The sequence below is a fragment of the Cervus elaphus genome, chromosome 30, assembly GCF_910594005.1.
Source record: "Cervus elaphus chromosome 30, mCerEla1.1, whole genome shotgun sequence".
NCBI lineage: Eukaryota > Metazoa > Chordata > Mammalia > Artiodactyla > Cervidae > Cervus > Cervus elaphus.
Genome location: NC_057844.1, coordinates 85,504,824 through 85,532,343, shown reverse-complemented (window position 1 = coordinate 85,532,343; position 27,520 = coordinate 85,504,824). Strand labels below are relative to the sequence as shown.

Sequence of the window (27,520 nt, the reverse complement as noted above, 5' to 3'; positions counted from 1 at the left end):
CGGCCCAGGAGCACCCCCAGACCAGCCCCTGCGTACCCTGCGGCCCCCTCCCGCCCCCCAGACCAGCCCCTGCGCACCCTGCGGCCCCCTCCCGCCCCCCAGACCAGCCCCTGCGCACCCTGCGGCCCCGCCCCGCCCCCAGGACCAGCCCCTGCGCACCCTGCGGCCCCCTCCGGCCCCCCAGACCAGCCCCTGCGCACCCTGCGGCCCCGCCCCGCCCCCAGGACCAGCCCCTGCGCACCCTGCGGCCCCGCCCCGCCCCCCAGACCAGCCCCTGCGCACCCTGCGGCCCAGCAGCGCCTGCTTCCCAGCCCCTCCTGGTTCACCATCACACCTGGCTGGCTTGTAGTCCTGTGCACACCAAACTATTCAGCACTGCCTTAGTTTTACTCCCAAATTTGTCAGTTTTTACTTAAAAGCTTTTCCCCATGTAGATTTTTAAGAATGCCATTTACCTTTGTTTTTTAAAAGAGAGATCTTATAAGTCATTAGATTTTTTTCCACTCCAAATAAGACGCACTTCAGATTTTCTTCCATATCCAGTTTCTTTACTGCTGTAACTTGGGAATCACCGTATCTTTTAAAAAAAAAAACATTATTTGCTGCCTGCGGTCTTTGTTTCAGCAATGTGAACTCTCTGTTGCGGCATGCAGAATCTAGATCTTAGCAAGGACTGAACCAGGGCCCCTGTGTCGGGAGTCTCAGCCTCTGGCCCCACCCTGGGACGTCCCACAGTGTCTGTTTTAAAGGGGACACCTTCCTCGAGTTTAGGAGGTTTTCTGCCTGTCTTTCCCTTCTCAATCGTTTCCTCCTGTGTGTCTCACGTCACTGACCCTTAAGTACAATAAGACAGGACCAGACATGGGGCATCACGTGGGCAAGACTGAGGTCCAGGCGGAAGCGCCAGGTGCCGCCTCACTGTCCTGGAGGGGACTTTAGGGGCTGAAGGGCGGGGAGCAGTATGTTGGGTGCATACCAGTTTTATTAATGTGATTTTAAGGCCAATTGAAACTACTTTTATTCAGAGTAAGTCTACATTAAATTACAGTATCAACAATTGAGAGACATCGAACTTAAAGTCTAAGAAGCAGAAGCTACTGGTCTCTGATTGACCATGTGTGATAAACTCACAACTGAAAATTTACAAAGAGAAAAGAGGACACGCAAAGAGGGAGGGTTTTCATCTGGAAACCCATGAGATGTCATATTTTAAAGACGCATGTTTCAAAAAGGGAGAATCTTTTAATAATTTAGCACAAAAATCAAATGATATAAACTTGGTATATTCCAGAAAATATTGCTTTCAACACTTACACCATGATCAAAATTCCTTTGGTAGCTTTTAATCAAAACGAAACATGCTATTATGTAAAATATAAAGTACTTTTAAATGTTCTCACAAAAGTATCTTTGTTGTGGTTCCCACACGAACCAGCGTCCGCTGCGTGGCTCCCTTATGCACGCGCGTGACGGCAGGTGCCCATGAGGCCACCTCTGCGCCGCGCTGGTCTCCTCGAGGCGCTGACGTGGTCGCGTGGAGGACAGCTACCACCCAGGGCCGCGAAAAGAGAACCAGACTTGACTGTCGCCATCGTACAAACGCGCAGTTAGAACAGGGCACATAGCAGCCGCCCCCGGGCTGAGAACAGGGGCTGCCAGGCGCAGCCTTGGGACGGCACACACACACACACACACACACACACACGCACGGCTCCCGCCAACCCCCCACAGAGAAAGTTCACAAGCAACGCGGCGGAAGCGAAACAGAGACAGGGACGGCTCGCAGCGTCACACGCGCCAGGGCGACCTCCTCTCCACGGAGCGAGGCCTCGCGAGGAGCCTCGTCCAGAAACCAGGCCTCAAGGTTAAAACTTGGTGCAAAGGAACGCACAGAAGCTACTATGCAGGCTGCATGAGTCATCAGCTGTGGCGCTACAGGCTCTCCCTCGCGCTCACCAGTCAGGGCCCCGTTCTGGGCCCAAGAGCTTCTGTCCGAGCACACGGTGGTCCTGCAGCGGCAGGAGGCAGCACGCAGGGTCTCACACCTGCACACGCGCGCGCACACACACACACACAGAACATCAGCTTCTGCACAAGAACACTGCTTACAAAGGAGACTGCCTGCCTACCCAGCCTCAGCCACTCTGCGGAGCCCTGGAAATCATCAAACGCCTAAAGGAACAGGAGGAAGAACTGGAGGGAAGACACACGCCACCTGCGAGTCCCAGAGCCCGGAAAGTGGTCCAAGGACGCCCGCCCATGCAGCCCGCAGTGGCGACCCGGGCGCCGCGGAGCGGGCTTCTCCCTGAAGGGGCGCTGTGTCTCCCGGGCGGGCGGGCCTCAGGCCACGTAGTGGTACTGGTTTGGGCTGTCCTTGTCCCTCTCCATGTAGTCCCTGTCTATGAGAGACTCAATCCGCTTCTTCAGATCTCCAGGCTGGAAAAGAACAGCAGGGGCCTGTCAGAGGGCGTCTGGCTCACCTTGAGGGAGTGGGTCAGGGCGCACGTCTGAGGCATGTGGGTCACGTGATCAGGGCGCATGCCTGAGGCATGCGGGTCACGGGGCACGTCTGAAGTACATGGGTCACATGATCAGGGCACATGTCTGAAGCACATGTGGTCACGTGATCAGGGCGCACGTCTGAAGCACGTGGGTCACGTGATCAGGGCGCAGGTCTGAAACATGTGGGTCAAGTGATCAGGGCGCAGGTCTGAAACATGTGGGTCAAGTGATCAGGGCGCATGCCTGAGGCATGTGGGTCAGGACGCCGTCTGAAGCACGTGGGTCACGTGATCAGGGCACACGCCTGAGGCATGTGGGTCACGGTGCATGTCTGAAGTACATGGGTCACGTGATCAGGGCGCACGTCTGAAGCACGTGGGTCACGTGATCAGGGCGCAGGTCTGAAGCACTGTGGTCACGTGATCAGGGCGCACGTCTGAAGCACATGGGTCACATGATCAGGGCACACGTCTGAGGCACGTGGGTCACGTGATCAGGGCGCATGTCTGAAGCACATGGGTCACGTGATCAGGGCACACATGAGGCACGTGGGGCATGTGGGTAGGGCTCACGTCTGAGGCACATGGGTCACGTGATCAGGGCACATGTCTGAGGCATGTGGGTCACGTGATCAGGGCACATGGCTGAGGCATGTGGGTCACGTGATCAGGGCACACGTCTATACACATCTGTGCAGGACCAGAAGCTCACGACAGGACGACTCGGACAAAAGCTCCCTGCTTCAAAGACAATGTCAACATCGTAGCGCGAGCAGATGTCTTCCAAGCAGGGCAGCTGTCAGGGGCCCCTGAGCCTGCAGAGTGTCCTGTGAGGAGACTGCGCCCCACGCTGTGCGCTCATCACTGGGAGACACTACACTCACCCCAGTGGACGCTGTCCCCCTGCGAGAAGGGGAGGCCTGGCCCTCAGGGCGCAGCTCTCTACCCCGACAGCTGCAGGCCTTGCCCTGTGCCTCTGCTGAACGTCCAGGTCTCTGGTGCAGGGGGCCCTGACCCCCTCCCACCCACCCTGGGCCTGTGGAACCTGGGGGAACACACAGCCCCAATGGCCCGTCCAGCGTCCGTCCACTGCCTGGTCCTCCTGAGCTCGACACCACAGTCACAGAACCTCCCTGCTGCCCACCGGGAGCCCTCAGACGCCGGCACTAGGGAAACACGCCCGAGGCAGAGAGCCTGGGGCTGGGACCACGGTGGGAGGAGGGGAGGGCAGCTGCAGTCACCAAGGAACCGGGGGAAGCTGCTCGCTCTCGGCACTCAGAGGAAGGTCTCTGTGGCAAGTGACCAGCGACAGCAGGGGACAGACGGCCGACTCTAGAGGCCCTGAGACCCGGACGTGCGGTGCCAAGGGTGTGCAAACGCGGTGACTTGACAAGCCGACGCCTGCTTACCTTGACTGGGAACTTGAGCTGATTGTACAGCTCAGAAACGAGCAGGTTGTGGCCCAGCGTCTTCCTCATCTTCATGATCCTGACAATGGCAGCATCGATCTGGTACTGCCGGTCCTGGAACACGCGCTCCGTGGTGCTCACCTGCTCCTCCACCTGTGGGAGAGGGCCCGCTGCCTGACTCAGCGCTGGCACCGCCTCTGTGGGGGCTGCCAAGCTCCAGGCAGAAGGCAGGCCAGACTGCGGGGGGACCCCTGTTCTGTTCTGCGGCTTGGTTCCAGTGAAACCACTGAACTTCAGCACCAAAATCAGTGAATTTATAGGAATAGTGACATCAATTAAAAGACTTCACGTGCTGGCTTTGAAACAGAACTTGAAAAACAGAAACGAGAAACTGCCCGGTAATACGTGACCCTGATTTCTAACAAAAGTGACAGTTCTAGTAGGTTGTCAGAGAACCCATTCAGGTTTTAAAATAGGAAGGGTGGCTGGAATGCTTTCTTGATGCTAAGGTAACTTCTAACACAGAGAAATATTTCAGAGGAAAATTGAAACAGACGACTGGAACAATACAAGTAAACGTTCTTTAAAATGTGGGTCAGAGGAAGATCTTCGTTAAGCTGACCCTCAAGGCAGAAACTGCAGAGGAACAGACTGAACCTCCCACTGTACTCACGTGGGAAGGACCCTCTCAGAACGACAGAACCACCCACCACCAGTCCCCTCAGCATAAACAGAACATCCCTGCAAGTCAGAGGTGGGATATTACAATAAATGTACCAAGGACTCGAGTTCAAGCAATTAATTAAAAAAACAAAAAAGCACCAGCGGTGACCCACGAAAGAGCAGGGGCAGGACCAGTGAAGCACTGCAGGTGCGTGGCCGAGAGCTGGACGCCGGCACTTCCTCTCCAGTCTCAGCCCTGTGGTGCTGTTACGCCCACGTTAGAAGATGAAGAACTGAGCATTGGGACAGCCACCTAATTTGTATGAGCTTCTAAATGGCATAAAGATGCTCAGGGGACTCAAAGCAAGTGGCACTAACTTGGCCATGAACCACCCGTGTGCTCCCCAGCGGGGAGGGTGCAGGCAGGGGGGGAGGTCAGGGCCCCCAGGAGCTGGAGACTGGTGCGCGCTCATGTCAGCAAAGCTCCTGTCCTCTGACCCAGCGAGTCCAGGGTGAGGAGCTGAGACTCGAGAGAGCCAAGCCAGGGGCCGAGAGCATGAGTGTGGCTGGGTGGGGCCCCTCAGCTGAAGGATGGACCAGGTCCGAGGCACCACCAGGCTCTGCAGAGGGGCTCCATGCTCTCGGATTCAAGTCACACGATGTGTGACTCTGCACATGTAAAAACCAAGTCCTGACCTGGGAGGAGGCCCGCGCAGTCAGAGCTGGAGCTCCCTCTGGACGGAGCGCCTTCTGACAAGGCCACGGTGCCCGCCTGCTGGATCACAGCCCTGGGGTGCGAGAGCTCCTGCAGTAGGGTGCCTGAGGGCAGCGGCCTGGAGCCTGCCTGGGCCCATGACCCTGGGGAGCCTGATCAAAGGTACAGACGCTCGGCCTGGACACAGAACCCAGCGGCGGGGCCTAGAGAACGGCCGGGGGTGGGCACAGCTGCTAGGACAGGTCACCAGGTGTGGAACGAGGCACTCCATACGCGGACACAGGTGGGCTACAAAGACCTCATCTAGGACATGTTTGTGTGGACAGCAAGTTAACCGTTAGACACATGTCCTTCTGAGTTTCACTCCTATCCTGAGTATAAAAGTAGTAACAGTTACGCTAAAGCATCTCACAGACATGAGTGTGTAATGAGGGTCGAAAGTTCCTATAGACCTACGATCCCCTGTGAGCGGGGAAAGCGGAGGAAGCGGATACGTACCGTCTCCTTCATCTGAATCTGATTGATCTTTATCCGAAAGAGCTTGTGCTTGAACTCTGCGTTGAAGAGGAACTTGTCTCCATCTTCCACCTCCTTCCCTTTGGGACTCTTGAGGAGGACGCGGGCTTTGCCACAGGCCAGGGACTGCAGCGTCCTCCGCAATTCGCTGTCCTCTATGCCAGTGGCCATCTTGATGTCCTCGAAGCTGAAGCCGTCCCCTTCGTTGAACATGAGCAGCACCAGCGTCTGGAACAGGGACACCTGGAACTCCTTCTTTCCCTGAAAGAGAAGGAGCCACGCAAGTGTGTCTGCCAGCCCGTGAACGCCTGAGACAGTACTGACTAGTCGCCAGGTGAGGAGACACCCTCACGAGCCTGTGTGCGGCGTGCTGAGACGGAACTGACTAGTCACCAAGTGAGGAGACGTCCTGACGAGCCTGTGTGTGGGCGTGTTGACAGTACTAACTAATCACCAGGTGAGAAGACATCACTAATTTTATTGATTAAAATATTAGCCCTTTGATCACTTCATTTTACCAACTTCAAAAAGCCAGTATTGAGTTATATTGAATAATCCCTCCCTTTCTTTCTTTGCTATCAAAGTCTACTGGCAATTTAAAAACATCTTTTCATAAACGTGCTTCAAAAACATAAAAAGTGACAGACACAGGACTTGCCTCCTTGAACTCGGCTTTCAGCACCGCGTGGCCCAGCGTCGTCTGCCACTGAAGCTTCCGCCCACTGTGTTTCCCCAGATAAAATGTCTTGAACACTTCCTGTAGCTTGATCATCTGTCAGCAGAGGAAAGCGAGTGTGATCATGCTGAACACGCTTACTCTGCCACGACCGACGGCTCAGTGCCCAAGTTCCCAGGACACCGCTGGGCTGGACGAGGCCTGCTGCGCGTGCTGACAGCTGCCCACCGGCACGCGGCCCCGTGCTGCCACCATTTCAACAACTCCTTCCAGGGCGGGTGGGGCCTCCACCTCCCTCCCGAAGCCCCGCAGGCTTCCTCGGCCCCTCCCGCAGCCTCTGCGCCCAGGAGTGTCTGTGGTCTTGTCCGGTTGCGCTGCAGCTCCTCTTGCCCCAGGGGAGGCCCTGGGACTCTGGCCTGTCCCTGCCACCCCTCCAGGCCTGACTAGTCCTGCAGCGCATGCATGCGCAGGCACAGCCCGGGTGGAGGGAGGTGGGGGGAGTGTCAACCAGCAGGGGCAGACGGGGCGTGGAGGTTTTCTGGGGAAGAGCGTCTACTTGCAGGGTCACACCAGCCCCAGGAGCGTGAGAGTGCTGGGTGGAGTGTGGGGAGGGGCGCAGAACCATCCCATCGCGTGGGGAGACATGGGAGGGGGCGCCAAGTCTGGGACAGCTGTGATGGTCCTGGCGTGGGGGACTGGAGACACAGGCCGGAGGCTGAGAGGGAGGGAGCTGGGGCTTCCGGGGAACATGTGCATTCAGGGCACAGGGCAGAGGAAAAGGAGGGGAAGACGTGACAGAGACTGACTAGGGGGCCAGAAACAGGAGATTCCAGGAGACTCTGCTCCGGGAACAGGAAGGGCGGATCTGGGCCCTGGGCCCACACCGGCAGACACACCCCATCCCCCTCAGAGGGCCCGTGTCAGCCACACACACACCACCCCTGCCCTCTCAGGCCCTGGCTCTGGTGTGACGGGTGGGAGCATCAGCCCGACGAGGAAGCCCGAGGCTCCCACGCGGGAGCTTTTAAAGCCAGGGCCTTCATTGGCAGGCAACCGGCGGCCAGAGACAAGGAGTGTCCACTGTGAACGCTGCTCCCAGAGATGACACAGATGGCCAGGGTTTTCGGCGCGCGTGTGATTTCAACACTCCCCGAGGTGTGTGGGGCCCTGGAGCACTCGTGTGTGAGCGCTGGGCGGCAGGTTCTCGAGTGCTCACCTCTGGGGTCAGATGCACCTCCATGGGTGTGTATGTTGGCCAGTAGCCCATGGTCAGTATGTTCACGGTCAGGTCTATGGAGCCCGGGTCACTCTGATTCTGCATGTACTGCAAACACAAGAAACCGAGACAGATGGTCACCTTAGACTACCACCCAAAAGAATCACTCTTAAAAAACGAGTGATCCTGTTTCCAAACTACAGTTTACCTTGTGTTTTCATTTGTTTGAGACCCTGGAACATGGTCCACTGAAGCCACACACTCTGTTCTAAAGTCACTGGGAATGTTCTTCTTTAGTTTTGTCCCAAATATGGGTCATTAAACACATTTAAGCCAGAGTTTCAAGTGCACTTTTAGGAATTCTTTTTCTTTTTTTTCCAACTGTGTCACACAGCTGGCAGGACCCTAGTTCCCAGACCGGGGGTTGAACCTGGGCCCTCGGCAGTGGAAGCCTGGGGTCCTAACCACTGCACTGACAGGGAATCCCCAGGGGTTACATTTCTTTTTCATTTTGAAGTGTTTTGAACATGTGAAATGTTAACAGTGTAATTTTTAAAGACGAGGATTTTACATAGTTCACATACTTATGTACATGATCATTTCACAGAATTTAAAATAGTGTATTTTTTAAAAAGCTGTTTCATTTGAAAAGAACACAACTTGCCTGCTTGAAATGAACCATGATGTCCTTGGAGAGCTCCATGTCCTTGAACATGCCCTCCAGCTTGCTGGTGAAGGCGGCCCCACACTCTGGACAAAGCGGGAGGCGGGTGAGCATTTGGAGGCCCCGCGCAGGGGTGCTCACCCCACCCCCGGATGCTTACCGTGTTTCAGCTTCGACAGCATAGATTTCTCAGCGTCGACAGAGGCACTTTTCCCAACCAGGAGTCTTTTCGCTAAATCTTTTTTGTAAAATGCTTCAAACACGTCTTTACCTATTTATAAGCAAGCAAGAACCAGGTAAGACATTTGACAGTTACCGTGAAAATGTTCAGCTCAGCAGCTGACTCAGCCCAAGAGGCGGCCACACGTGCGTGTGAGCCAGCTCTTCCCGCTGAATCCCCACAAACACCCTCGCTCCGTCCACAGCAGCCGCCACCCCGTCCTCTGTCGACGGGGCGGGGAGGAGACAGGCTGGCCAGGAGCTGCAGATGTGTGCCAGGAGACCAGCTCACCGTGGATGAACCGGAACAGGATCATGACCTTGTCCAGCATCCTCTCCAGCTCCTCGTCCGTCGCCTCCTTATTCCCCGCTCTCAGTTTTGAGTCTACGTGCTTTGCTGTAGGAGATGAAATTATTTGAAAAATAAGCATTCACTATACAATACATATTCTAAATACAAAAAGGAAGATCTTTAATCTCTGTAAGAAAAAACTGAACATAACACTTGGAACTTTCCCAAAATGACATTATTATGTAATAAACAGGCAAACACCTGCTGTTCTAAGATCTGTGCTTTCAAGGCACCCTAGAACACACTCTGTGGTCCCACACTGGGGCTTCCTGGCACAGGGCTGCTCCAAAAACTGGAGCAGCCCACCAGCAGGATGTGCTGAGACACGCGGCCAAGGCTTCCTTACATGGAAGCACTCCTCTCGGGGATGACCCCGTATTGACAGAGTGGCTCTGCCTGCCCTCCTGCTGTTGACGCACAGGCTGCCTCGACCTGCCCGAAGGGAGAATCCACGCTCCCGAGGGTCTGAATGTGTCTTTAGAGAAACCACAGTCTGTAAGGTGGCACAAAGGCCAAATCAAACAGGTGCATTTGAATGTCTCCTCCTGTTGCTCTTCTTAGCTCTTCCCCTTATCGTTCTTTCTTCTGAACATCGCAAACGTACACACTTGTATTGTGACCTCCACTTTCCCACTAGGTACCTTCAACAGCCCACACCAGAACTCAGTCCTGCCCGCTGCCTCTGAACAATTCCAAAAAAACTGCCTCACTGATGAGACTCCATGAATCCTGAGTATATTTTGATGTTATCATGAAATAAGTATACAAAGGGATCATTTAAAAGAGATGCCAATCAATCCCACCACATTTAATACTGACTGGAGGATACAAGGTTGGGACTGAACAGACATCTCCTGTCCCGCGCTGTCAAGAGGTCAACAGTTACCCTCCCAATGTTCCTTCCTACACGACAAACCCAGGCCAGTTTCTGAGCAGGAAGAGCTCTGGAGCTGGGGGCCATGCAAACTAGGACACATCTGCTCGTCTCTTCCTTCTCTTGTGATGTCAGGCTCCATCTCATCACAAAACCACGAACACATGCTCCCTAGTGGAAACACCACGTGCTCACATACAGATTTAACACACACATGAGCACACGTTGGTGTCTGGTTGTTGGAAAGGCGGTCCTTTTAAGCCCCATTCCCGTCCTCCCCATGAGGCGCCTGAACTTCTGGGAAAACCTCTGCTTAAGCTGTGCTTTATCGTTCACGTGTTCCCTACCGATCAGCTCTGCAGGCTTATTGGGCCTCTTGTTGATGAACGTCTCAAAGGACTCCTTCATCAGGTTGATGAACCTCTCGTTCCGCTGGAAGCACACGTCGATCACGTGGTCCACGCGGTCCTTGAAGTCCAGCAGGTCCTGCACCATGTCCTTGTCTTTCTCAGGGTTGATGACAATCGTCGTCCCGAAAGTCTGCAGAGACACCAAGTCAGCGGCAGGGCCCTGGCACAACAGCTTTTCTCCTGCCATCAAACACTCGTGATGGTTTAACAAATCGATCACTTCCAATATTAAATGCTAAATCATTTCAGAAGTTTCATAAATTTAGTCCACATTCTAAAAATTAAGTAGGTATGCAACTAAGCTTTAAGGTTACAATTCCGCTTCTGAAAGAACTTTTTCTTACAAATCCCTCAGACATAAATTAATCCTCTTAATCTGTCACACCTGTCTGGGCTTCCTGACTACAGTTCCTTCTCTTTCACTCCTAACTGTGCTTTAGACTCTGGTTTTTAGCCTGCATTTTTATTTAAGAAATGCTACGTAAACATCACTAAAAGTCTGTATGACAGTAACAGCTGGCTACTTGACGACACAAACTACTGGCTTTCACAGGACACGCAAGGAGCTCCACATCACAGGTACGCATGGGGGCAGACTATGGTGGAAAGGCTGAGGTGAAGCCGCACAGAGGCTCCTGGAGGGGGGCCTGGCACGACCTGCAGGAGTGGGGGGCACCGTGTCACGCTCATCCTCAGCGGATAGCGGGGCAAGTGTTCACGATTCAATGTCTCCTGCCCAGGCTGGACGCTGCAAAGGTGCCCGCCTGTGTCAGGACCTGTGCCCGTTCTTTGGGGACCCCTGGGCAGCAGAACCCTCAACCTCCTAGGCCTTTCCTGGCAGAAAGTCCAGTGCTGACCAGGCCTGAGTTGCTTATGCCTCTCAGCTCAATACAGTGGCACAAGCTCTTGGCGGTATGTGTGCGTGTACAAACTTTCCACAGTCCTGACTGTTTCCTCCATCTTTCTTACTGAGTTGAATCTCCTTCTTGATGGGTACAGAGCCGCAGGCAGCAAGAAGAGCGAGCGTGTGCCTCGTGCACCCAGCCTGGTTCCCCGATGCTGACACACGGGACCCAACCGAGCAGCAGCACAACCAGGACCCTGGCCCTGACAGTTCACCCGTCGTCTCGTCCAGATGGGTCACAAGTCCACCTACAACTCACCAACTGTGCACCACCTGAGGCCAGCACCAAGATGAATAGGCCAGCACCACACAGATCACTCCTGTTGCCTTTTTATAACCAAAACATGCATAAATCCTGGATTTCTAGGAAACAAAGCAGCATGACCCTACCCAGACACACCAAAATGTGTAACAGTTCCTGCTGAGCCAAGCATGAAATCATGTTTCAACAGCAGATTCACAAAAACAACCTTTTGAAAATCACAACTATAGAACTCCGCTAGTACTTATGCTGACAACAAATGGCCAAACAGCAACTTTAAGAACGTTTACACCTGGATGCTATTTATCCCCAAGACCATGTGCACGGGGGGCCCAGGAGGCGATGGGCACGTCCAGCCAGGCCCCCTGACCGTGAAGGAGCAGAGGCAGCTCTGGCCCGGGCCCGGGGGGCCACTCCCCCACCCCCGACCATGAAGGAGCGGAGGCAGCCCTGGGGCCCGGGCCCGGGGGGCCACTCCCCGCCCCCGACCGTGAAGGAGCGGAGGCAGCTCTGGCCCGGGGCCCGCACACACCTTGATGTAGTCGCTCCAGTGCTGCAGCAGCGCCTGCTGGCCGCCCCGCACGCGGCTGAACAGCTGGTACATCTGCGTGAGGTCTGGCACCCGGTTCTCGTCCAGCAGGTGGTCCAGCCCTGAGACCACACGGCAGCGTCAGCTCTGGCGGCAGGCGGACACGGGCCCCGCAGCCGTCCGCCGCGTGCCTACGCTCCCGGTCAGCCAGGCCTGAGCACAGCCAGGCTGCCTGCCGCCAGAGGCTGGGGTCTTCCAGCCCCGAGAGGACTGCCGGGACTCTGGCCTGAGCCGCCTGGCTCCCCGCCAGCCCCCGACGCAGCTGGTACCCAGGCCCCTCGGGCTGAGGGCCACCACCCTCGCTGGCTCACACTGACTGCGTCACAGCGAACGGCCCCACGCTGCCACAGCGCCGCACCAACTCTCTCCCTGAGTGCGGGACAAGCGGTCAGAGCACACACGCAAGGTGGGAGGCCTACCTTTCTGCAGAATTGCTGTTAAATGTTCTCCTAAGAGCTGCTTCTCCACACAGGCGATCAGCGGTTTCCTGGGTGGGGGGAGCGGGGAGCACAAGGAGCCTGTCAACCAGGAGTGACGGGACCACGCCAGTGCCGACTGCCTCGGGCCCCCACGTCCAGGGAGGAGGGCGGCAGCGACGGGGCGCCCGAGCACGCTCCGGCCAGCTGCACTCCAGTCCCTGGGACTCCTGGACCGCTGCCCTCAGTCCCGCTCCGCTGGGCCCCACAGACCCCCCGCCACCTCCAGCTGCCCCTCTGCCCTCAGTTCAGCCTGCGTCCTCCCAGGATCACACATCAAAACCCGACTCCTTACAGAGGCTGGGAATGTCACAGGCAACAGAGAACCTGACAACCTGGAGACGGCCACGTGGGGTTGTCCCCTGCACAAGGGGACATGGCACCCTTCGGGGTCCAGGCCTCTGCTCGCTGAGCGCTGCTCTCAGAGATCAGAGCCCTGCTGCACTCTCAGGACTTACTAACCTTGGGCCCACTCGAGGGACTTCTCCCTGCACCTCACGTGACCCTCACGGCAGCCCCAGACGGACAGAGGCCGGCAGCCATGTGGGCCCCAGGCACGGAGGGCTCAGCATCTGAGCTGTGCCCGTGCCCTGGAGAGGGGGCATGCGGCCCGGGGCGCATTTATTTATCGGCCTTCTGCCTCTGCTGTCTCTGAAAATCACCTTTTACTCTGTGACCTTTGAGTCATCTGATACTGCAGAAGCCACCTCAGTGCTCCTCAAAACCCCACCCCAGGGAACCACCCTTCTCTCCGAGTCCTCTGCTTAGCCCGAGGTCACTCCTCACTGAGACGGGCGGGGGGGCTCTCTGCGGCACCTGCACATGGGCGTGTGAGCCCGCAGGAGGGCGTGAAGGCGCAGCCGCGGGGCCCAGCACCAGGGGCTGCAGGCTGGGGCGTCCCACCAGACGCAGCCTTCTGTCTCCCTGCACCCCCAACCCCCGCGGTCCCCACGGCACCTCCAGCTACGCGTCTGGGGACAGCCCGCTTCTGCTCCAGCCCCGTTCTCTCGAGATGACACACTGCCCCTTCCTTTCATCGCCCCCGCGCCCCCACGAGCCACCACAACCCACACAGTTTAGCACTTTCCCTCTTAAAAACATCTCTTTTTCATCTCCCACATCTCTGCTCTGACCTCCCTCGCTTGACTAAACATTACGTGCCTGACACAGACACTCAAAAAAGTTCCCCTTGAACTTCTCCTTAGATACTCATCGGTTTAGAGAAAAAAATTAGATGAAAAAAGAAAATAATCGGACTGAGTAGCAAAATAATCACAGCTCTATCAGTACATCAGATGTCCAACCAAAGTTTACAACCAAAACTGCCTGCATTCAGTGATACACCATTAACACTTCTATAAATTACAGATTCATAACATAAATTAAAAATGGTAAAAAGACACCAAGTATCTCTGCCCGAATCACTCCTTTGGACAGGAACTCAACACAGGCCACTTAGTCAGTGTGACTTACGACTATTGAATAATCACAAGTAATAAGCAAACTGCTCGAGGAGCAAAAATATGTCCAGGGTCAGAGAGCAGCGAGTGAGTCTGTGAGACGTCCCGTGTGTTGAGGAGTGGAGGGGACATTGTCCCCAGGAGGCCCCTAGATGGAGCCCAGAGCTGTACTCACTGTGTGCTGTGATCTAGGTATGTGATCACGCGGTCTGCCTCCTCCTCCAAGCGCTTACTCACATGGTCAAGATACTCTGGAACCTTCCAGAAAGAACATTTAAATACATCAGCAACAAAACACATTCTTCATGTGACCCAAGAAGTTCAAACATTGCTTTAGTAAAAGAAAAAGCAGAATTGCATGCAAGCCAAACGGGAACACTGACTAACGGGAGTGGGGAAGGGAGGCAAGGCCTGGGACAGGTCACGGCACCTGGGTCCACGCAAGGTGCAGCCAGCGAACACCAACCACACGCTTTCTCCAGGGGCCCAGAGTGGCCGCAGGGGCTCTCAAACCACACCCTGAGTTTCTGGGGGCGAAGGGTGTCCATGCTGCCACCTGCCTGCACGGCAGGGGCCCGGTGATAGGGTCCCTGAGGCCCTGGCCCAAGGCGGTGGCCAGGCTGCCCTGCGACATCAACTGCCCCCGCCTGAGCTGGCCCCGGGGCCTGCCTCTGGGCTGGGCTCTAACACCCGAGAAACCAGCTAGCGAGGCATCGGCATTCTATTACCACCACCTGGCATCCCCCACAGCTTTTAGGGTCATTTTATTCAGTGTCTCACACAGATGAAAATTTTTAATGTATCAGGTTTATCTTTCATAGCTAAGCATTATCTTTAGAGAATCCCCTGGTGGTCCAGTGGTTACGACGCCACGCTTCCACTGCAAGAGGCACAGTTCAATCCCTGGTCTGGAAACTAAGATCCCTCAAACTGCCGAGCACAGGCACCCCTCCCCGCAACACACACACACACACAAAATTATCTTTTATCATCTTGTTTCAGCTTGAGCTCCTTATGTAAATCAGAAGCTGCTTTTCTGGCTTTCTTAATGGGGGGATGGCAATGGAAAAGTTTCTAAAATAGGGGGAAAAAACCCTCAAAATACTAAGAAAGAATCTCATTACTGGGAATTGAAACTAGATTAGATTTTCAGTAGAATGTTTGCATGTGTGAAAAGACAGATGCTTAGAAATCACACTTGGATACACATCTATGAAAACAAAGTAAGGCACTTTAGAAACGTCTCGGCGACTCACCTCTCTTTCTTGCATTAACCTTTGGCCTTCTGCAGCATATAAACAATTCGTTTCTTCCAAAAATTTCAGTTCAAATGAGTCTTTATATACCTAAAAAACGAGCAGTTACTGGCCAATTACAGCGAAGAAACCTCTCATCCTGAAGGCTGACCCCTTGGCGAGGGCGGCTGGCTGCACTGCCATGTCCCTGCTTGAGGGTGGCTCCCTCCCCGGCCTGGATGCAGGGCTAGCCTGAGTGGTTACCCTCCTAGAGGGAAAACACTCCCTATTTTCAGCCAACGCTTTAACGACATGGGTGTCCACTGAGGTCTGACCTGGTTTGGCGGGCGGGGGGGGGGGGGGGGGGGGGGTCGGCAGCCGGGCCCACCTGGAGGTCGGACAGCATGCCCAGAAGGCTCCGCAGCAGGCTCCGGTCCACCGCCTCGCCGCTCCGCTCCCGCTCCACCAGCAGCAGGATGCCGTCGATGGTTTTCGTCTGGACCATTTTATCACTGATGATGTGGTTTCTAAACAGCTCTAACCCCATGTCCCTGCACAAACAGAAAAAACTAGATGTGTTAGGTTCACTCTTTACAAATTTTGGGTGAAGCTCCAGACACACTTACTTGCTAACTCACTAGTGCATGTGTCAACTTTTTAAAAAAAATTTTCCTTTTTGACAGTCTGGCACGCCTTGCTCTTCTTTTGTCACCCAGGCGGTCTGTTTCCTGTGTGAGCCAGTGGTGCCCCCGCCCTGCCCGGGGCCCTGGGGTCTCCTGTCCTCAGTGTTCCCCGAGCCCGTGCCCCAGCTGCTCCGTCTGTCTGTGCCACGGGACCACAGAGCAAGGGTGCCCGTCCTCAGCTCGCTGCCCGAGGACTCAGGAGGAAGTCTGGCCATGGCTGCAGGCGTCCTCTTCTGGAAGCTGAGATCTTGGCTCAGGCTCCAGCAGCTCACACTCAGCCAGCAGGGTGTGCCCTCACCCCCCCCCGCCCTCCGACGCCCACAAGCTGCGTGTCCCGGGCACAGCACGCAAATCAGGACTGACCACCCGTGTGGATGGAGGCCAGGAGGGCCGCGGGGACCAGCTCCGACACAGGCTGAGCTGCTCGGGCCCGAGGCCAGGAGGCACTGAGCGGGGACCTGGGCGATGGGGTCACAGGGTCCCGGCTCACGGGGCCCCTCAAAGGCCCGCGTGAGGAGCAGGTGGAAGCCGGGCCCCCGCACTCAGCTGATCAGCAGAGCACCGGGGGGCGGCGTGGCACGGACCGTGTGCCTGGCCCCCCCAGAGCAGAGTGAATGGTGGAGACTCTGTGCCTGCTGGCCCGTCCCGAGATTCCATCACCTGCAGGAGAACACGCGGGACTGCCAGCCGCCAGCTCGGCGGCCACCCCCCAGGGACCGACGCCCTGGGCTGAGGTTCACCAGGGGGCCCGGCGGGCGCGGAGGACAGACAGTCAGGCACATGTGGCAGCCGCAGCGCAGACACTCACCAGATGGAGGGCAGCGTGGAGTTCTGGAGCACGTACGTGCGGTCCAGGAACAGGAAGATGCTCCGGATCATGATCTGGGGGCAGAGGGCTGGGTCAGTCCACCCCAGGCCTCTGAGCAGTCATGCCGCTGTCGCAGATCTAACACGGCTGCCTCACCAAGACCCTCAGGGCTGACGTCCCTGAATTTAATTGTTCCCCTTGGTGCTGGCTTTTCCTCTTTAATCCAGAAAATATGACTGGACGGATTTCACAGCACTCGGCCTCTGAGACACGTGTGATCTCAGTCCCTTCCTCACTGACGTGCTCAGTCTCCTGAGCGTGGGCTCAAGCATTCCTTCCTGGCACGTGGGCATGCGGCTCTGCAGGTTCAGGGGGTGTGGAGGGCCCAGGACTCTCCTCTCAGGGAGCTCCCCAGACTCTGTCGAGAAGCTTTGCTCACAGAAGTAAACAGAACCTTCCTGACGGATGTTCGCCTGTTTTTACGACTCAAGCGGAGCTTGGCCCGGAAGAGACTCTCTTGTTGCCGCCTACTCACCCCCGTGAGGAAACAGAAGCGCTCAGCCCACCTGGGAGAGCTACTGATACTACCTCTGCTCTCCCTCGCCTCTCAGCCAGGTCACCCTGAAAACTCACATACATAAAGTCAAATCAGAATCTATATCCACTAAGTCTAAGCCTGGCTGTCTCTAGGTGCTGGGAAGCCCTGGGATTCGGGCTTGATTCTCAGGCACAAACTGAGGCCAAGGGAAACTTCAGAGGCTCACCAGGAGTCACAGGCCTGGGGCCACCTGCGTGTGGTCTGAAGGACCCGAACAGGACAGGCCCCCAGCCCCGCCCACGGCCCGCCTGCCTTCCCCGAGGGTGAGAAGAGGGGCGAGGCCACGCACTGTGAGAAAGTCACCCAGCTGGATGAGCAGCGGGCATCACCCTCAGCTGCCCAAACCCCCTTCGGCCCGGCAGAGCCAGAGGCTGGAGAGGAGGCCCGAGGGGACCAGTGCACCGAGCCGGCAGAGGGAGGAGGCACCCGCGACACTCGCATCGCAGAGGCCGTCGGCAAGCTTACCATCTGTCTGCAGTGATCCTGCCAGCACGTGTTAATCTTCTTGAGAAACAACACACTGTCTAGTGAGTCTGTGCAGACCTGCTAAGGAAGCTTCAGAAACATCGGCAGATTTATTGCAATTTTTACCCCTTAATTGCAGCTCTCTTCACCACAGACTACTGCATGCTATTTAGTACTCAGAGTACTGAAAAACGGGAAGCTCAGAAGCCACAAACGTGGTTTCTCAGTCCCCACGCCCCTGCCTGGGATGCACCTGCCTGCACTCACCTACCCCATCCCTTCGAGCCCACCTTGTTCCCTTCCCTCCCCTGCCAGGGTCCTGCCCCAGGCTCTGCAGACACTGTCCCAGAGGGAGGAAGTGGGTCTGCTGACAACAGCAAAGGTCCAGGATGGTTTCAGCCAGCGAGGCCCTAAGCTGAAAACCACTGAGCCACCCCCAACCTGCAGACTGTGAGTGGACAGGCAAGGGTTGGTTCATTTTGCCAAGTTTGTGGAAACTGGTTATAAATCACAGAAAACTAACAAGAGTTTTAAGAACAAGAATAAAAAATAGCAGAACTCTAAGATATTTTTCAGAATGTTTCCTAAATACTTCAAACCAGACTTAATAAATGGACACTCTCACTTTAATCAGATCAGCAGAGAAGTTTAAATGGTAAAAAAATTCTACTTCAAAAAAATCTGTTTTGTAGGGTTGTATGATATAAATGCAAGGTTTTGTTTCCATAAATAAAAGAAAATTTTAAAAGCTTTTGTTTTGATATTAAGGATATTCATTCATTCTTTATTCTATTAATGTTCAGTTTCAAAATATTTAGGTAATGAATAGGAATCGCCCAAATCAAACAAGGATATTCTCTGAACTGGAGGATCTGTGCTTGGACATGGCCCTCGCAGGCCTGGCGCAGTTGCTGGTAGAGCGTCGGGGACACTTTGTGGGAACAAAGGTTTTCAACAGCCTGAAGACAAAAGGAATAATGAGTCATTCACTATGAATGAGAAACTTGTTCTTTAAAAAAGTGTATTTGCATAAACCGCTATAATCCTAACAGAAAGGCGCTCCTTCAACACTTACACAGTCTACAATACACCATCACAGTGATTCAGGGCCATCACTGTTGGAACACCAGAGACCAGCAAAGAGTGGCCCACAACAGCAGGGACCCAGAACACGGACACGACTGCGCCCCGATGCCCGCCTGAGGACGGGGGCCCCGAGGGGGTGCGTCCAGGCCGGGCCTCTCCAGACCCCCCCCAGGCTCCCTGCTCGGCAGCCTCTGACCCTGGCCGCACTCCACTCACGCGAAGACCAAACTGGGCCTGAGCCCACGGGCCCGTCTGCGGTGGGGCTGCAGGGAGGAGTGAGCTGACCCTGAGGATCACAATGTGAAACCAGGCCCGGAAACCCCTGCTCCAGACCCTGAGACCACCCCATGGCAGGGGAGGGGACAGGAGACCCGGGCCCTCAGGCCCCCGAGTAGGTGACGTCCAAAAGCTCAAGGGCCAAGGCCCCGAGGGGGTGGCGCGTAAACTTGTCTGAAATTAATGAGGAAACAAGTGTTTGGGGTGGAAACAATTTTCAAAAAATATTATCAATCCACATCGAAGAATACTTGTATATTCTTACCAGTTCTAATAAAATTTTCTTTCAAATCTCATGTACAAGATCAGCACCTGACCCAATCCAAATATGAAATACTATGAAGAGAAATGCAGTGTTTCTACTGCCTATTTCTGAGCTATTTAAAAAAGTATGCGGGATATACAGAACGGACACATTTTAGAATCTTTGCTCAAATGTAAGGGCAACTTACGTTTTTATAGCTATAAAGAAAATAATTATGTAAAGAAATACATAACATATAAAACACATGCATACTTATAAAGTTCAAAAGAGAACATCAAATAATGGTAATAAGAAAACAAGAATACCTTTCCCTTACATTCTGTGTTAATGAGAACAAGGCGTTCCCATCCACATTTTCTTTCTATATCCTTTACCTCCTTTCTCAAAACTTAACGGTTTTATAATTCAGCCCAAGACCAACTGTCCTTTTCCCACTTAAAATAAAAAGGGGGATACTGTCCTAATAAAGACTTTTGTTCCAGTAGGTAGTCATTACAAATATAATTATTACAAAGTAAGTTTTTACTATAATACATGAAGAAAACATATTTTCTTTGGTAAAAATCAAGATAAGCTCAGTGGCGCATGTCCTTCAAAGAAGAACATCTTTTTTTTTTTTCATTTATTTTTATTAGTTGGAGGCTAATTACTTTACAATATTGTAGTGGTTTTTGTCATACACTGACATGAATCAGCCATGAAAGAAGAACATCTTAATCAGAGGCATTTTCTGAACGCTCCAGTTCCTGGAGCAGGTGTCAGTGTCCCCAGGACAACCTTTTCCCGGCTGTGAGCTTCCTGGTGAGTTCTGGAACCAGCTCCCCTTCGTGTGCCCCACACGGCACGTGCTCACTATTGACATCAGGTCCACTGAGACTGTTTTTAACTCGGAATCTGGAGCGCCCTTAAAGCCACGAGCCAAGCCCCGGGGCACCAGGCAGGCCTTTGCTGAGTCACTGCTGGCGTCTTCGTGTTACAGCCGCCCTGTCACCTGCTCTCCCCCTGGGGGGGGGGGCGGTGGGGCAGGGACGCCACAGGCCCTTCTCCCCAGAACTAGATCGGGAGGTTTAGTCACACTTAGAGATTCAGAAGTCCCTCTCAGGGTGCATGAGGCCCCCGTGGGGCCATGTGGGCAGCACAGGGGTCTTAGGGGATGCAGCGCCCGGAGGGGGTGAGCAGGACCCGGGTCCCATGGGCAGCAGACCCGTGTGGTTTGGTGTTTCCTCGGCCAGCCTCGCGGCCAGCAGCCTCCCAGCCCCGCCTCCCTCTCCACAGTCCCACACCCGCTTTGCACAGGCTTATCTGTGTCAGGACAGACAGTGTCCCAGCAAAACACTGACCCTGAGAGAGCGCCTCCCACGTCTAGGAGCAAAACAGCCTCGAGGGGGAAAAGTGAAAAACAAACACCGCCCTCCGAGCCCGGGGGAAACCACACCCCTGACCATTCCACAGACAGACCGGCCAGGGCCCTGCCCTCGCCTCGGCTGTGGGGCCGGGCTGCCTCCTCCAGCAGCCCCGGCCCCGGGCACCCAACTGGGTGCCAGGTGTGTCTAAACGCCACAAGCCCACCGCACGGGAGGAGCCCCCACCTGGATGCTGTCCCCCCAGGTTCCCGCCCACGAGAAACCAGTGAAGAGCAGTGCAAAAATGAAACAAGGACTTGGGCCTGAGCATGTGGCGAAGTCCAAGGGGACAGGACGCCCACCCTCCCAGCCCCAGTCCCAAGTCTGGACATGATTCCCTCATACAGAGGGCTGACTTCCAGGAGGGACCAAGCTGCTGAATTACAGAATCCTTCCTGTTAAGCCTAAGACAGCTGAACTTGAACATTATGTTTCTGAATAACTTATGCACTGAATTCACTCTAATTTACACTCTCCAACAGGCCATCAAATAAAGCGTCCACCTGTCTCCCATCTCCTGGGCTCCCTTGATTTACCAAATCCACCTGGTGGATGCATCAGCACCCGAGTCCACCCCATGCTCCTTCCCCAAGCTCACCAGGTACAGGGGTCATGGAGACATTCACCCCAGGACTCAGCACCAGCAGCAAGGCCTTCTCAAGTGCGAGGTCCCTGCGACAGGTCTGAGTCTGAGCATCAGAGCCAGTCTGAGACCCACACGGATCAGACTTGAGGCTGCAGGGGGAGGGGGACGAAGACCGACGCCCCGGGAGCCAGCGGGCGGCAGATGCAAACTCTAATACTTAGGATGGGTGAGCAACAAGGGCCGCTGTGGAGCACAGGGAGCCCCAGCCGAGCTCCTGGGATAGACCACAAGTGAAAAAACAGTAAAAAAAAAAAAAAAAAAAAGAATATATATGTCAAATGCATATATATAAGAATATATACGTAAAATATAAGAACGTAGGTAAAACTGACTCACTGCACTGTACTGCAGAGATTGGCATAGAACTGTAAGTCAACAAAACTTCAGTTTTTAAAAAAGTCAAAAGCAAAACAAAAATCTAGTCTGAAATCAACACACAGCCTTCCCCTGAAACACTTCTTGAAAATGTTCAGGTTCCTGTGGTTTCACTGAGCTGACGGGTAGGACTAAGACATAGACACCCAGATACACTTTCTTCAGTGAGCTGGGATTTCACACCTTAATTCAGAAAAGATCTATGCATTCAAAAATCTCCTCCTCCTCGCATTATGGGAGGAAAATGACTGAGTGGTATGTGGATCTACTGGTTCATCATCATGATCAGAATATCCCTTTCCAGCAAACAAAAATGAAGTGAGAAACGGCAGATGGGCTGAAGTTGCCCTCGGCCTCCACAGGCCTGGCTGCCTGCAAGGGAGATGCTAGACCCATTTTGGGGAAACTGGCCAACATCAAAACAAGAGGTCCTCCCTCCAACATCCCAAAAACCTCCTCAAACAGAACCAACCTTGCAAGCTCTGGTGAGGACTGTTACTCGAACAGAAGACTCTGGCAAAGTGCGTCCCACCCCCCACAGGAGAAGCTGGGGCTCTATGCTGAGGCCCCAGGGCAAGCACTGTTCCTGCCGCTGGAGGCCAGGATAACCTCCCCGTCAGGTCACCTACTCTCCCCCCCAACCTGCACCACGGGACCTGAGCGGCTCACTCTGCAGACACACACCACTCCGAAGTTCTGAGCGGCCAGGCGCCTGCCCATGCACCTGCCTCCAAAGGCCAGCCACTGGCCCCGACAGGCCCTCCAGAGACGCCCCCCGGGAGGAGTGGGGCCACTGTGGGGGGAAGCACCCTGAGCCTCAAGGTCCCAAGACACAACACCAGGACACCTGGAAACACCATTTGTGATAATATCCAAGGTAACCACGATGAAACACATCCTGGGTAAAAGTACAGCTAAGAAAACGCTGAGCAATTGATACCAGTCAAATCTCCAGGAAAAGAGCAATCATGAGCCCTAGCTGAAAGACGTAATATTTTACTAAATTAAAAGCCCCTGAGTTTGGGCATGTGGTGGGACACTTGCTTCTGGCCCAGACACAGCAAAGGAACAAGCCTCACTCTGCTACTGAAATAATATACAAAACCGCAGTTTCCAAAGCACCACACACTGGGTTCTGAGAGGCAGTGACCTCGGCAGACAGAAGACAGATAAGCACTGACCCCTTGGGCGTCCAGCGTCCAGGCTGCAGAGCGGACGCCCTGAGCTGAGGACTCAGGAAGGTCCTGCGTTGGCAGCGGGGCAGTTAGTCCTGGACAAAGCCCTGCTCTAGTACTGCCTGGCACACCTTAAAGGCAACAGTCTAAAAGGTCAAACTGACTCCAAATAATTTAACCAAGTTAGGAACAAAACTCAAGAATATTCACAGAAACATAAAAGCATCTAGCACACAAGTCAAAACCCACAATGTCTGGCATCCAGTCAGAGCTACCACTCAGGCAAAACGGGAGGAAAACAACGCCAGTGGAGAGAAAAATCAACCGTGCCACGCAGCCCGGAATGGAGACGTGGCAGATCAGGACGCAGAAGAGCTATGACTATGTCCACACGTCAAAAAAGCTAACTAGAGACAGAGAAGATACAAAAAAGATTCAAACTGAACACCTAGAGAGGAAAACAATGCAGGGTTGAAGATTACACCAGATGACATTAATGGCAGATTAGACACCGCAGAAGAAGAATGAACTGAAAGAAGTGGACAAACTGACTAGCTTCATATCCACTAAGGAAATCTGTAGTTGAAAATCCTTCCACCAAGAAAGCCAAGATGGCTTCCCTGGGGAATTCTCTCACACCTTTAGAGAGAAATAATACCAACTCTATACAAAGTCTTCCAGAAAATGAAAAGAAGAGAATATTTCCAATTCACTTTTTGAGGCCACCATTACTGTGTCACCAAAACCAGACACGGACATTACATGAAAATAATACATCAACATCCTCTGTGATCACAGGTACAAAAATTAACAAATGATTGGCAGACTGAATCTAACACATTAAAAAAAAAAAAAAATACTCATGACCAAGCAAGATTTATCCCAAAATGAAAGACCAGTCTAAGATTTGAAAAATCAATCAATGTAATTAGCAAACAACAAAAAAAGAAAAATGAGACGACCACCTCGACAGTCACAGAAGAATTTATCAAATTCCAACATGTATTTCTGATAAAAATGCTCAGCAAAATAGGAACAGAGAGGAACTTCCTTAAATTGATAATGCGTATTCTGGAAAAACCCACAGCTAGCATCGCATGATGTTAAATGATGAAAGACTAAAAGCTTTCTTTCCTAAGACTGGGAACAAAACAACTGTACCTGCTCTTTACATTTCTATTAACCATCAGAGGCTCTAAGCAGTGTAATCAGGCAAGAAAAGGAAATAAAAGGAATGCAGATTAGAAAGGGAGAAGTGAAGTTACTTCTATTCACAGGCAATGTGACTGTATAGAAAATCCAAAGGCATCTACAAAAAAAGCTACCAGCAAAAAGTGCAATCAGCAAGACACAGTACAGAAGATCAATGAATAAAATCATTTGTATTTATATGTACTATCAAGAAATTAAAATTTCTACCACGTTTCCTGACACCATAAAAACATGAACCGCTTTAGGGATGAACCTCACAAGGCCCGTGCAGTGCAACTACAGACACTGCTGAGACGGAGCAAAGCGAGTGGCCCCTGGTGGCCGGCTGGGCCGGCGCTGTCGAGGCACAGCTCTCCCCACGCTCCCCTAGTGCTCCACAGAGTCCCACCTAAAATCCTGGAGCACTTTTCTGAGAAACTGGCAAACAAATTCTAAAACCCATACGGAAATACAACGGACCTAGAACAGCCAAAACAAGTTTATCCTAAAAAGGATAAAGCTGGAGGGTCAATGCTCCAGACTTTGAGACTTAGGGCTCTCATACGGACAATTTCTGATGAAGGAACAAAGCAGCTCGCTGGAGGAAGTTCAGATGCCTGGACCGAGTGGACATCCACAGGGAGGACAATGAGCCTGGATTTACACCTCACAAGAGACACAACCACTCACCTGCAAACAGGTAATACACCTAAATGTGAAACTGAAAACCCTGAAATGTCCACAAGGAAATAAAACAGAGAATCTATACCACCTCAGACTTCTCAGACACTACCAGCACAATCCATAAAAGACCAAACTGATGCCAAGACTTCATCAAAATCTAAAACTTATGCTCTCTGAAAGCCATAGTTAAGAGAATCAAAAGGCAAGTTGTAAACTGGGAGAACATAAGTGCAAGGCAAATATCTGGAATACGATATGTACCTAGAATACATAACAACCCCAAACACTTGATGGTAAGAAAATAAACAAGACCATGAAAAATAAGCAGATGTGAACACACACTTCAGTAAAGCAGGTATGAGGAATGGCAATGGGCACAAGAAAAAAATACTTCATGTCATCAGGGAATTGCAAATTAAAACCAAGGTGAAATGCTACTACATACCAAACTAGAACAGCAAAAATTAAAGACTGACAATACCAGACATTGGCATGGACATGGAGCACCTTAAACTCTCACACGCCACTGACAGACAAAATCATGATGCCACTTTGAAAAAGCTATGAAACGTCTTATGAAACCCAGACGTTCATTAACTCAGGATAACCAACCGTGGTACCCAGCGTACTCAGCGACAAAGAAACCAGTTACTGTCAAAAGGCCCACACCAAATGCAGAAGCACTGCCCTAAGCGAAAGGAGCCAGGTACAAGAGGCTGCAAGAGGCACGGTTCCGTTTAGATGAGGTTCTAGAAACGGCAGAATGCACTGACAGACAACAAATCAGGGACTGCCAAGGACTGGGAGTGAGGCGGGATGGCTGGCTGCACAGTGGCCTCCGGGCACCGTCTGTGGTGACGGAATGTTCTACAAGTGGACACATCTGTTAAAACCTACTCAAGGACACATTCCATACCTTAATAAAAGTGGTTAAAACACACAACAGACTTACACTTGAGACAAGGAAGGCACACATGTTTCTCAAACTGTCATCAGCAGTCTTCTTTGGGTGGTAGGAATTGAGGGGATTTTCATTTTCTTCAGTGTACTTTTTCTAGTTTCCATAACTTTTATAATGTAATTGCTTATGTAAACATGAAAGGTTTTACTTATTTACTTATTTACAATTATCAAACTTTAAACTCTTTATGTCACACTGGGGAGCAGCCAATTAATGATGCTGTTGTAGTTTCTGGTGAGCAGCAAAGGGACTCAGCCACACACATACATGTACCCATTCTCCCCCAAACCCTCCTAGGAAAAAAGTTTAAATGCAAGTCTCTTAATAGAGAAGCTATATATTAATAGAAATGCTATTCTATTACCTAAAACGTAGATAAGAGTTTCATATATAACATAATGGATAATAATTTGCTGCATATTTGGAAAATGTTAAAAGTCCTATGGCTCTTAGAAACACATTTCTCTCCCATAAATGAGTTAAATTTAAATGCCTTTCAACAGCTTAAGGCTGAAAATGAAATAAAAATACCACAACCACCAAAAACAGAAAACATTCCTTGACTTGGGACAGGATGCCACAGAACTCCTACTGTTCCTGTTGGAGGCAAATACTCGGATTCTATTACCTCCTTACTTATTGTCTCTGAAAAACACTGAGGACCACAAAATCCATGGCAGTGTCACGTTTCACCGGAGCTGGATTATCGTGCTATTTAGACAACTATAAAAAAAGTCAGGTAAGTGGGAAACAGGAGGCCAGCACCCTAAGAAAAGGGAACCTTTCCATCTCAGTGAGCGTTCTATAAAGCTCTGCTTTTAGCCACCTGTGGATGCTTACCTGATAGAGCTCTTCCAGGTTATAGCGGATGGAGGTACTACTTTGTATGGCTTTCACTGCTTCATGAAGCTTCTGCCAGGTGTCCTGAGTGTAGTTATCAGGCAATTTAGGTCTGTCTGTAAGGGCAGACAGAGTCAGTAGGTAACAGCACCCATGCCAACAATCACACGTCTTTAAAAAACCATTCTACAAAAAAAGTACGTCAGAGACACACAGCTAAGGAACGCAGGACATTGTTTTCCCAGCACAACGTATCGTGTTTATAAATCTCTCGGGTTACAGACTCTGCAACCATCCCACCTTCGTTTTGCTAAGTAAACACATCTAATACTGATGATCAGTGTAAGTGCATGTAGAAGACATAAAAATCTTAGTGTTCTTTTACTTAACGAGTGGATTTCCCAAACGGGAGGACGAGGAATAGTTACACTCTACTCAACACTGAAAGTTGCCCGAAACTGCCCCCAGTTGGGAGGACGCTGAGACGTGAGCTCCTGACGGGCCAGAGGCGCCTGCTTGGGGGCCGCGACGCCGCAGGGCCGGGGCGAGCAGAGGGGGTGACCACGCCCGCCCCTCCGAGAGCTCCGGTCCCGCCGTGCCCGGCCCGACCCGCCCCAACCGGGCGGCCGCAGGGCGCGGGGCGGCGGCCGAGGGCGCCCCCGGCCCGCCCGCCGGCCCCGCACCCACCTCGGAAATTCTTGATCACGAGCTTCTTGGAGCCGCCGGCGCCGCCGGGCTTGGCGGTGACGGCGGCCGCGGCGAGGGACGCGGGCTTGGTGAGGCCGTTGGTGTGTCCGACGAGCGCCGAGAAGCTGCCCTTCCGGGGGGTCTCGTCAGCCATGGCCGCGGCCTCCGCCCGCCCGCCGCCCGCCCCGGCCCGGCCTCCGCCCCGGCCTCCCTCGGCCCCGGCCTCCCTCGGCCGC

The 27,520-nt window shown here is 53.0% G+C and overlaps 1 protein-coding gene across 1 annotated transcript; it reads right to left on the bottom strand.

Annotated features, from left to right (window-relative positions):
- Window positions 1-1,000: 1,000 nt before the first annotated feature.
- CUL4A (cullin 4A) lies at window positions 1,001-27,466 on the bottom strand. Its single transcript, XM_043891683.1, has 19 exons — window positions 27,285-27,466; window positions 26,598-26,713; window positions 18,551-18,654; window positions 17,696-17,765; window positions 16,633-16,706; window positions 15,530-15,692; window positions 15,163-15,252; window positions 14,082-14,164; window positions 12,390-12,457; window positions 11,914-12,032; window positions 10,153-10,345; window positions 8,872-8,976; window positions 8,521-8,631; window positions 8,361-8,446; window positions 7,697-7,804; window positions 6,463-6,576; window positions 5,787-6,065; window positions 3,911-4,063; window positions 1,001-2,436 (listed from the first exon to the last, which is right to left on the bottom strand). Exons 1-19 carry the CDS (start codon window positions 27,436-27,438, stop codon window positions 2,341-2,343), a joined length of 2,286 nt encoding a protein of 761 aa, XP_043747618.1. The 5' UTR covers window positions 27,439-27,466; the 3' UTR covers window positions 1,001-2,340.
- Window positions 27,467-27,520: the final 54 nt, after the last annotated feature.